Raw genomic sequence first — 12,278 nt, 5'->3', positions numbered from 1 at the left:
GCAAAACAAGATTCATATCCTGATACAGGCTAACTATAGATCACTAATGTAAAGCCATGTTTCTGAACACCCTGGAATATAGGTAGCAATAACTATAATATTATAATAAAGTTAACAACAATTTCTAAAATAGAGATAAGTCTTTGGCTCAGAGACTGACATTATAAATACTTAATGGAATTCTAACTTTCAATTGTACTGTATTTTAGCTTTTGCTGTACAATAGTTAAAAACATTAAACATTTGTCTTATATTGCTGATAGTTAAAAGACCTAGAATAACAATACTGTTGAATAAGAAATAAAAACTCATATAAAGCAGTGAGTCAAAATAATTTTACATATTTGGGGACTGGGGTTGTGGCTCAGAGATAGAGCACTCGCTTACCATGCGTGAGGCACTGGGTTCAATCCTCAGTACCACATAAAAATAAAATAAAGATACTGTGTCCATCTAACTAAAATATTTAAAAATTAATAATAATAATATTGCATTTTGTCAATCATGCTACAATGATCCCAAACTATCTTTTACAAGGAGGAATGTTTCTTTTCTTCTAGAACAGTTAAGCAATGGCATTTCTGCCTGAATAACAAAATTAATTTCTATCCCTCCCAATTCCTTCCTGTCAGCTAAGAAGAATTTAATTAAGAACATTAAAAAAAAAAAAAAAAAAAGCCAGTCTTCAACCGTACATATTTCCTTCCTATCAGCTTAGCCAAGTCCAGCATGAAGTAGCTACTGTTGCCTGAGCCTCACCTAAAGCCAGTAAAATCAACAAACTTAGAGGAAGAATAGAGGAAGAATAGAGGGGGTAAAAAGGGAATCAAAATAGGAAGGATATCAGCCTTTTAGATGCTAATGATCCACAAATGTTTTAAAATAAAAGGTTTGTCTTTTAAAGTGAAGTTCAAAATGTCAAGTCATTAGATATTAAAATTTAGTAAAGTGTCATTTAAAATAAATTGCCTTGATTCCCAAGAAGGCTATACTGTGTTGTACTTACTTTTCCCTGCCTCAATTTGCCTCTAAGTCTAAACTCCAACAGGATACTCTGAATCAAGGAGCTATAAGGTCAGAGTTAATTCTGCTCTTTAGTACCACTTGACCTTTGAACTTGGACCTGGATTTACAGAAACTACTAACTCTTATGACTGTCACAAGTCTCCTAGCTTATACACCTGCTATAAAACCAGATTTATCTAATGATTAACTGAAATTCCAGTCCTGGCCTTTTCAAGTCAATTTTTCCCACTGGTGTCAATTTTGTACAGTGAACCAAGTTCCAGAATCCATGTAAAAGGAATTTGTTTTTCTTTCAATACAAAAGCAACTTACCTAAAGTGTCCTTTAGGTTTTTTACAATAGATGCTTTCCGAGCACTGTTTTTTCTTTCCACATAATTAGAAGGCACAAAACCTGTTTTATTCATGGAATTTCGAACTCTCCACCAGGATTTAGAATCATCCAGAAGCCATAATCTCTCATTCTTCTTGATGTCCAACTCTTGTTCTTGCTGGGCCACATAATCAAATTTGGCTACTACTACCACTTCTTCTGCCATCTTTTAGCAGCTTTAGCACTGTAAACAGAAAATATTTTTATATGAAATTCAAATAGTGGTAGTCTACATGCTTTTTCAAAAAAGACATCAAGATTACTGAAATCAAGGATATTGAAAGGCTAAAAATAAAACTACAGAAAAAAATACAACAGATAAATAATAATTTTAAAAAACTTGTGGTGTTATATTAACAGTGATGTTAAATTAAGGCAAAAACCATTACTAGCAGTGAAGTTCAAACAAATGACAAAAAGTTCTATTCATATAAATAAGATAAAAACTTTTATATACCAAATAGCAGAAACCTGAGCAGTGTTTTTCTTTCCACATAGTTTGAAGGCACAAAACCAAAATAAATAAACTGAAAGAACCCTAAGGAGAAACTGACAAATCTATAATTACAGAGGGTAATTTTTAATATTTTACCTCAGTAATGAAACAATCTAAGAGACAAAAACATTAAGGAACTGATATCATAATAGTAAGTTTGATCTAATAGACATATACTTCTAAACAGAAGAACAGATATGGAACATACCACAAAAATAGATCAAATGCCAGGCCATAAAGCATGTTTCGCCAGGCACAGTGGCACACGCCTACAATCCCAGCAGCTAGGGAGGCTGAGGCAGCAGAATTGAGAGTTCAAAACTAGCCTCAGCAAATGAGATACTAAGCAACTCAATGAGACCCTGACTCTAAATAAAATACAAAACAGGGCTGGGGATGTGGCTCATTGGTCAGGTGCCCCTGAATTCAATCCCTGGTACTTCAGCAACTCTGTGCCCCATAACCACCCATTTAATCCATTGGCTTAATGAAATTCAATTCTAGGTCCCAAGAGAATCTATTTTGAAACCTGACAAACTGATATGAAAATTTATCAAGAAAAGTAAACATGTAAAACTGGCAACAAATGTTCTGGAAAAAATAAGAATTGGTATGCTAACATTACAGGTTAGGTACCCAGCATTTCACAATGTCTGTTTTCCAAAATACCCTTCTACCAGCACCTCTTCTGTCATTAGCTTAGTCATACAAGTTGGGAGGTTGATTCTACTTATAAAAGTAACTCTGTAGACTAATCCAAACCCCACCTGAATATTAGAATCACTTCCTGAACTTATCACAGGAGACCTACTGGGAAGTAGAGCCAGAGTTGCTAAAATAAGCACTGAAAGCTGCCCCTTGAACCTCCAGTTACTTGAGCTAATAAATTTCTTTACTAAGATAACTTTAATTGGATTTTCTGTTATCCTCAGTAAAGGCAGTTACCCTATCAGATATCAAAATGTGCTTTAAAAAGAAAAATGGAAGTCCCAAAAAACCAAAAGCCAAATGTTGTCTTTGATATGAAAATGCAGAAGCATAATGGCAACTGGGTGGGGGAGGTGGGAAACATGGGAGGATCAGAGGAACTTAGATAGGGCAAAGGGGAGGGAGGGGAAAGGAGGGGGCAAAGGGTAAGAATGATGGTGGAATGAGTTAGACATCATTACCCTAAGACATGAATGGCGTGAAAATATTCTATGTACAAATTAGTGTCTTAAAAATTGTGCTCTCTGTGTAATATGAAATGAATTGCATTCTTCCATCATGTATAATAAATCAGAATAAATTTTTAAAAATAAAATATTTTTTAAAATGAAGTAATTTAAAATAAGATGATACTTGTACAGAAACAAATAGACCAACAGAATATTCATTGAGGTCTACAAAATACACATATAGGTGGCTTTAGAAGCCCTCTTCTCTAATATACAAGTTTTGAGTTCTTATTTAGGCTTTTTAAAAGTAGAGTACTTCAAAGTAGGTGATGTATAATCTGAATATAGAAAAAGACATCGGTGTATAATCCCTCCAAATATTCTCTCCTAGATCAAATTCAAAGCAAGTAACTTTTTACAGTGATTTCCTCTGGTAAGTTGTTTCAAATCAATCTAGTTTTCACAAAAACAATTCTCTAATTTTAGCACAATTGTTTTGTTGTTTATATCATACATAAAGTTTTGACAAGAAGCACCTTTGAAGAAACTTTACATTTGAATCCCGGTGAGCAGATTCAAGTTAATTAGGGAGAATCAAAATATGTCAATGTTATCAACTTATTATGCTTCACAATAGAAATGGATAGAGTTAATCAGGCAAGTTAGTTAAGAAATTTCTACTCTATACATGCAAACATGAGAATTTTATATATGATAGGTGGCATTTCACCGAGAAAATTAAGTTATTCACTAATTGATACTAAGACAACTGGTTATCTATTTGGGAAGAACTTTCCTACCTCATAAAACACACACACACACACACACACACACACACACCAGAGGACTTTCACTTCTGGGAAGTGAAATTGTGACACAGTGATCAACTCCCTAGGTTATATTTTTACCCGACTTGAGATGAAGGTCAGTAAAATAGACACATAAATTGGCACATACAAAATAATAGCAACCTGTGCTCTCCAAATAATGGGCCAAAAAAGAGATATCCTGGCAAGACAGAAATCTTTTAGGCAATAATTGCTCTGACTCCAGACAAACAAAAGAGAGAAAATGTGGCCCCACCCACACCAGCAAAGTCCACGTAGGAAACCTAGACTTCCAACTTTTCAGAGGCTGTAATGAAAAACTTCAACCTCCTTTTTGCCTACCAGACAAAAATCAGCAGATATCAAAGACTTCAATATATTCAACCAAAGGATCTATTTAATGTTTATAGAATCCTCTATCCCAAAATAGCACTTTATCAAGTGTCCAACAAATAAATACCAAGAGAAACCACAGCTTGGACCATAAAATAAAACCCCACAAAATTTAGATGAATTGAAATCACAGTGTGTTCTCCAAGCACAATGGAATCAAACTAGAAATCAGTATTACAAAGTGCTACGGGTTGGACTCTACTATCCCCAAGATTCATGGGCTGGCGACTTAGTCCCTAATATGACAGTGTTGGGGTGATGAAACCTTTAGGATGCAGGGCCTTATGGTGGGTGATTAGATCATTAGTGGAACTGCCCTTGGAAGATACTAATGTAATTCTCACTGGAATGTGATTAGCTCAAGCAAAGATGTGTTGTTATAAAAGGAGTGAGACTGGCCCCTGAATCCCACTGGCTTCATGTCTTGCTATGTGGTCTCTCCCTCTTGCAGACACCTGTTATGGTGTCATTTGCCACAAGGTGACACAGTCAACAGGACCAGAGTACAAACTGACAGGACCATCAATCTCGAAATTTTAGCTTCCTAAACGATAAGCTAAACCAATCTCTTTATATAAAAGTACCAAGCCTCAGGTATTTGTTTTAGTAACAACAACAACAACAACAACAAAAACAGACTAATATCCAAAGATAACTAATACACAAAGATAATCACTTGGAAGTAAACAACAAACTTCTAAAATAATTCATGGGTCAAAAAGGAATTCTTCAGGGAAGTCAAATATTAAACAGAAATTAATGAAAACAAAAATACAATCTAGAGACATTTGTAGGACACAGCTAAAATGGAGCTAGGAGGAAATTTTATGGCACTCAAGGCAAACACAAAGAAGAACATCCTCAAATCAGTAATCTCACCTGCTTATACCTCAAGAACCTAGAAAAACATGAGAAAAATAAATTTAAAGCAAACAAAAGGAAGAAAATGATTAAGAGCAGAAATCAATAAAATCAACCCCACAAAAAAATTCAAAAACCAAGGAAACAAACTGGTTCTTTAAAAAGATCAATAAATTGACAAACTTATCAAGAAATTAAAAAAGCAAATAACTACCTAAAAATCAAATAGGTGATATCACTATGGACCCCAGGTTAATAAGGATGCATAATAAAAGAATACTACAAACAACTCTACACAAATTTGACAACTTAAGAAAATGACAAATTCCTTAAAAACACAAATTACCATTACACATCCAATATGAATTAGATTATTGAAATAGTTCTATAACTGTTAAGAAAATTAAATTCATAATTTTAAAACTCCTCCCCCAAAGAAATTCCCAGGTCCAGATAGTTTTACCAAAGAATGCTACCAAATATTTAAAGAATTATCACAAATTCTACACAGTCTCTTCTAAAAAATTAGGAAGACACTTTCTAGTTCATCTTGAAGGTTAGTATTACCCAGATGTCTAAAGTAAATAAAGACAGTATAAATAAGAAAACCGCCAATTAATATCCTTCAGGAATCTATATTCAAAAATCCTTGATAAAATATTAGCAAAGGGAATTCAACAGTATGTAGAGAGATTTGACATTTCATGACCAAGTTGTTTTTTTCAGGTTTAATATTTTAAAATTGATAAGTAAATTTACAACATTAACAAGATAATATAGAAAAAAATCATATGAGCACATTAACTGGTACCAAAATACTGACAAAATTCAACACCCATTCATGATAAAAGCTCTCAGAAAAATATGGGCCTGGGGATGTGGCTCAAGTGGTAGCACGCTCGCCTAGCATGCGTGAGGCACTGGGTTCAATTCTCAGCACCACATAAAAATAAAGATATTGTGGTTCCACCTAAAACTAAGATAAAATAAAATAAAATAAATAAGAACTTCCTTGATTTGATAAATGGCATGTTCAAAAAAAGGTACAGCAAATATCATACTTAATATAGTGAAGAGATCAAATACTTTTTCCTCCTAATAACAGAAAAAAAGGTAAAAATGTCCACTCCCATCACTCTTACTCAAAAAAGAGATTTTTGAAGTTTTAGTTGGTTCAGTAAGGCAAGTAAAGGAAATAAAGGGCACCTAGATCAGAAAGGAAGAAATAAAACTATGCTTATTTGCTGACGATATGACTGACAACACAGAAGCGTCTAAGAAATCTAATTTTTAGAAACCCATATCCAACTCCTAATACTGTTCAAAATTATTAAATGGAGGCAATTAAGACAGAGGTAGCTCTAAAGCCCTGGGAAACTATGCAAGTAAAAAGAAATCTAACAAGAATTAAAAAAAAAAAAATGAAACTTAAGCTCAGCCAACCACAAGCAGCCAACTGGGCTGGGCTATCCAACCTTTAAATTCCCACTGGGACGAAATAAGGCTAACTACAAAAACCTTAAACAAATTTTTAAAATTTCTTTGGAGTCAGGTCTCACTAAGTTGCCAAATTTGGCCTCAACCTCCTTAGCACAAGAGATCCTCCTGCCTTAACCTTCAGAGTAGCTGGAACTAAAAGCATATGCCATCATGCCTGGCTAACCTATCTGTTCACCTGTTTTTATTATGGTATTAGAGATTTAACCCAGGACACTCTACAACTGAATTACAGTCCCATCTTTTTTGTTTTGTTTTGTTTTTATTTTTAGACAGGATATTGCTAAATTGCAGAGGCTGACATCAACCTTTCAATCCTTCTGCCTCAGACTACAGAGCTACTGGGATTATAGGGATTTACTGGGATTACAGGTGTGAACACCATGCCTAGCTTAACCCAATAATTTAATGTGTGATTTCAGCAAGGTCACAGGACACAAGAGCAACCTGCAAAAATCAAATGAAGTTCTATGTACTAACAATAAACATCAAAATTAAAATACTATTTAAATCACTCCAAAATTTTTTAAAAAGGTAAATTAATGAAAATTTGTATGTTGGAAATATAGAATGATAATGAAGACATCAAAGAAGAGCTAAAAAGAGCTAAATAAAAGTGTTTATAAACTGGAAGACTAAACATATAAACACACACACACCCCTTACGCAGTTTAATGAACTTAACAAAATCCCTGCAAAAATTCTGTATAAGCAGATAATATTCTATATTCTATAATATTAATTCTGTTAATATTCTATAAATTAAATGGAAAGGCAAAATATTTAGAATAGCTAAAATAATTTTTAAAAGGAAAATTAAAGTGAGAATTGGGATCCCAAATTTCAAAACTTCTTAAGTAGCTACAGTAATCAAGATTATGTTGTATAGGCAAAAAGGATGAATGTGCAGATCAATAGAACAGAGAACCCAGAAGTAAAACCACAAATAATAAGCCTAACTAAATTTTGACAAAGGTGCACAAGTAATTCAATGGAGGAACACTGGTTGCTAAAGCAATTAAGAAACAGGACAAAAGATAAAATGTAAAGTACCTGGACCTAATCTTGGGTCTTACACAAACACTAACTCAAAATGGATCATAAGCCAAGCTTGTGGCTTATGCCTGTAATTCCAGCTACTTCAGAGACTGAGGCAGGAAGACTGCACATGAGATGCCAGTCTGGATAATTTAGTGAAGTCCTGTATCAAAACTAAAATTTTAAAAAGAGGGCAAGGACAGATAGAATGTAGTTAAGTGGCAGAGTGCTTGGCTATATGAGATAAGGCCCTGATAATCATTTCAATCCCCAGTTGGTGGGAGGGGAGGATCACAGTCTTAAATGTAAAACTATGAAAATTTTAGAAAACGATGAGGGAAAATCTTCAAGATTTAGAGCTAAACAAAGACTTTCACCCAAAGCAATACTCATAAAAGGAAAAACTCAACCACACACACAAAAATTTTTAATTAGAAAAAGAGCAAATAAATGATACAATCACTGAAAAAGATGTACAGATAGCACAAGCATACAAAAGATAGTAAGAAAATGCAAATTAAAACCACATTGAGATATCACTACATAAACATATCCGAATGGCTAAAATAAAAGATATTAAATGTTGACAAAGATATGCTGAATCTGAATCATATGTTAAAAAAGTAAAATGGTACAGGTACTCTAAAAGATAGTTTAGAAGTTTCGCATAAAATTAAATATGCAGGTGGCTGGGGTGTGGTTCAGCAGTAAAGGGCTTGCCTCCCACATGTGAGGCACTAGCTTCGATCTTTAGCACCACATAAAAGTAAATAAACAAAATAAAGATACTGCATCCATGTATACCTAAAAAATATTTTTTAAAAATTAAATATGCAATTACCATATAATGCAGCATTTGTACTCCTGAGTACCAAAGAAATGAAGACAAAAACAAAAACTTTTACATGAATGTTTATAGCAACTTTATGTGTATTAACAAAAAACTAGAAATCATCCAGATGTCCTTCAACAGATGACTGATTAAAAACAAACTATAGCACATCTGTACCAAAAATGAACAAGACTAATATATAAAACAATCTAGATGAACTGATGGGGAATTATGCTGAAGGAAAAAAGCCAATCCCAATGATTACTTACTATAGGCTTTGTTTATATAACATTCCTGAAATGACAAAACTGTAGGAACAGTTGAATAGATTAATGATTGCCCGGGGTTAGAAAATAGGGGAAGGAGGGCAGTGGGTGTAGCTATTCTATTAGTTAGCTTTCTGATACTCTAACAAAAACCTGAGATAATCAACTTATAGATAGAAAAGTTTTACTTCTGTTCATAGTTTTGAAGTTATCAGTACATGATCAGTTGGGCCCCAGTGCTTTAAGCCTATAGAGGCACAACATGGAGAAGTATAAAGAGAAACTGCTCCCCTCATGGTAAGGAGGCAAAAAGAATGAGGAAGAAGGGTTACGGTCCACAATCCTCTTCAAAGGCATATTCGCAATGACTCAAAGACTGTAAATCCTACCTATTAAAGGCTCCAGCACCTCCCAATAATGCCACTATATTAAGCGACCAAGCCCTTAATATAAAGACCTTTGAGGGACACTTATCCAAAACACAGCAAGTATAAAAGAACATGAATGATTTTTGTGGTAAAGGAAATGTTCTGTATCTTGACTGTATCAAAATTAATATTCTGGTTGTGATGCTGTAACTATACTTTTGTCAGATGTTACACTGGGGGAAATATTTCACAATAGGTACATATTACTTAATTCTTCTACAATTTACTGTAAAAAGAGAGAAAGCCAACTAACTCAAAGCTAGCTTTTAAGAACTGGCACCCAGAAAATAAGGTAAAGATGAGGTAACAAGTGGGGAAATAGAGGAAGGAAAAAAATATGTTACAGAAATAAACAGGTTAAAACTACATTTACAGGAGAACTGCAACTACAATAATTTAAATCCAGCACATAAAGAAAAAAATGGGATCAGATAGGGCTGGGGCTCAGCGGTAGCACACTTGCCTGGCATGTGTGAGGCACTGGGTTTGATTCTCAGCACCACATATAAATAAATAAAGGTTTATCAACAACTAAAAAAAAATATTAAAAAAAAGACTCTTATAATTTAACTTTCCTTTGATGGCCATTTCTTTAGTCATGCACCAGATAAAAGAGGTAATTTGAATGTAAGTACTAGGTAGCAGGAGACAACAATGCACAGTGAATCACAGTGACCTGGGTGTGATGGTAATCCCAGTGGCTTGGGAGGCTGAGGGAGGAGGACTGTAAATTCAAAGCCAACCTCATCAAAAGCAAGGCACTAAGCAACTCAGTGAGACCCTGTCTCTAAATAAAATACAAAATAGGGCTGGGGATGTAGCTCAGTGATTGAGTGCCTCTGAGTTCAATCCCTGGTACCAAAAGCAAGCAAGCAAACAAACCAGAATGAGATAAGACAGCTTACACTGTGAGGACAGCAACTGTACTGGGTCCTGTCTCAAGCATGCTCTGGAACAAAGCAGAATGATCGAATACCGTTTATGCTATTTTAACAGCCTTTTTTTCCTTTTGCTCTCTTTTGGCTAAGCTAGTTCAATTTATATAAATTAAATATGAAGTGATTTACTATACTTTGATCCACCCCAGACTGGTTGTCTATTAATATTCTATATTCTTCTACTAAAGCTTCAGGCCCCTTTTTCCAACTGCACTGATGATTATTTGCAGTTAGATGCTTTCAGGAACTGAAATTGTATCTGTCTGTCTCTGCATCCATGTACCTAGCACCTAAACCCAGGGGCCCCAAATACCACTATCCAATTCCTACTTGCCATCAAGGGTTGGATTTCACCTACAAAACCTGAACTACTATCTTGATCCCTACTGACTCCCTACCCTGCTCTAATTAAGTCTGAAGTCCATGATGTTGGTAATCTCAATCCCAAATTACAGAACTCACAACCATCCTGCTTGCCTTTTCTTACTTGGACTTATTTTCTGACCTCAATTTGTTTTTCAAATTCACGCCAAATCATCCCTAACTGGTCCTATGAACAATCATATTTCTGGCCTTTTCTGAGCTGGTTATCAGAAGAATAGAAGCCAAATTCAAAATAAAAAACTAAATTATTTCAAAATGTCACTACAAAAAACAAAAAAATTAATGTTCTGGAGATCTTCATAAATTATACCATTCCCTATGGCTGCACAGGAATCATCAGATTAGGTTGAAAAATAGCTATTGGTTTAAATCAAAGGTCTGCATCCCCTCACAAAGGCTGCCAAAAATATGGCAACCTTAACAAAGAATATTTATTGAATGTCCATAATCCAAACATTTCCTAACACTTCCTCACAATAATCCTTTAAAGCTTTATCATCATTTCAGAAAGTATGATTCAGAGGTTAAGTTAAATGGCTTTTCCAACTTGGAAAACAACTGGTGGAAACTGCAAATTAAATGTGTGTACTTTTAACTTTCCTATGTACTTTGACTTACCCTTCTACCTCTCAAAGAATAGTAGTACACAGAGAAACCTAAACTATATTAGTGATCCCAAACCTTTTGGTCTCAAAAATCTCTTCACAAGACTTAAAAATTATTAAAGACCCCCAAAAAGCTTTTGTGTATATGAGTTATTATTAGAAATTAAAGTTGAAAAAAAATCAATGATTTTTATAAAATATATTTAATCCAACACATTTTAACATTTTTATAAAAACATTATATTTTCCAAAACAAAATCATTAGTGAAAAGGACATTTAAAAGTTTTGTAATCTTTTTAATGTCTAACTTCAGAGAAAACAGAAAGGGTTTCCCTTTTATGCATTTAATGTTTAATGTGCTGTAATATGTTGTTTCGGTTTAAGTAAATGAAGAAAACTTGGTCCTATACAGAAAATGTAATCGAAAAAATGAGTCCCCCAAATACATGTAGGGAAAAAAAAACTATAAAACTGACAAAACTTGAAAACTTCACTATTACTCTCAGTAATCAAACTAAAGACAAAAAAGCAGAGACACAGAAGTTCTAAACAACATCCTCAACCATTTGACTCTTTTTATATAGCACTGTATTCAAACAAAAGCAAAATATATTTTCAAGTACACATGGAATGTTCACAAAATCATATTCTAGACCAAAAAACACATTTTAATAAATTTCAAGGAATTAACACACAGCATAATTCCTTTCTTTGACCATTACAGAATTAAACCAGAAGTTAATCAAAAGCTACGAAAATCTCCTAGCATTTGGAAATTAAACATAACTTCTAAATAATTAATGATTCAAAGAGGAAAACAGAAAATACTTTGTACACATAAAAAACCTGTTAGAAGCAGCTACAGCAAAAGAAAAATTATTGCATTAAAATGTGATAAATGTTAGAAAAGAAGGTTCTGTATCAATAGTATAAAGGTCTGCCTTAAGTCTAGTAAAAGAAGGGCATATTAAATCTGAGGAAAGGACATCATAAAGATGAAAAATCAGAGACACTGAAAACAGATTACAGAAAAATCAAGGAAAACAAAAGATATTCTTTGAAAAAAAAATCAAGAAAATTAAGAACCCTCTAGCAAGAATGATCAAAATGACAAATTACTAATATCTGAAAGACAAGATATAATTACAGACCTAAAG

General features: G+C 33.8%; 1 protein-coding gene across 6 annotated transcripts in view; it reads right to left on the bottom strand.

Annotated features, from left to right (window-relative positions):
* The window catches only part of Nck1 (NCK adaptor protein 1), a 72,204-nt gene that overhangs the window by 15,421 nt on the left and 44,505 nt on the right, over positions 1–12,278 (bottom strand). For all 6 annotated transcript variants that reach the window (XM_078043368.1, XM_078043370.1, XM_078043369.1 and 3 more), the window contains one exon: positions 1,339–1,582. In XM_078043368.1, coding sequence (XP_077899494.1) covers positions 1,339–1,564 — 226 coding nt within the window. In that variant the 5' untranslated portion in view covers positions 1,565–1,582. The remainder of the gene's footprint in view (positions 1–1,338; positions 1,583–12,278) is intronic.

This window comes from Ictidomys tridecemlineatus, chromosome 3, assembly GCF_052094955.1.
Source record: "Ictidomys tridecemlineatus isolate mIctTri1 chromosome 3, mIctTri1.hap1, whole genome shotgun sequence".
Taxonomy (NCBI): domain Eukaryota; kingdom Metazoa; phylum Chordata; class Mammalia; order Rodentia; family Sciuridae; genus Ictidomys; species Ictidomys tridecemlineatus.
Note: the sequence above shows the minus strand (reverse complement) of the source record. Positions and strands in the feature narration are given on the sequence as shown.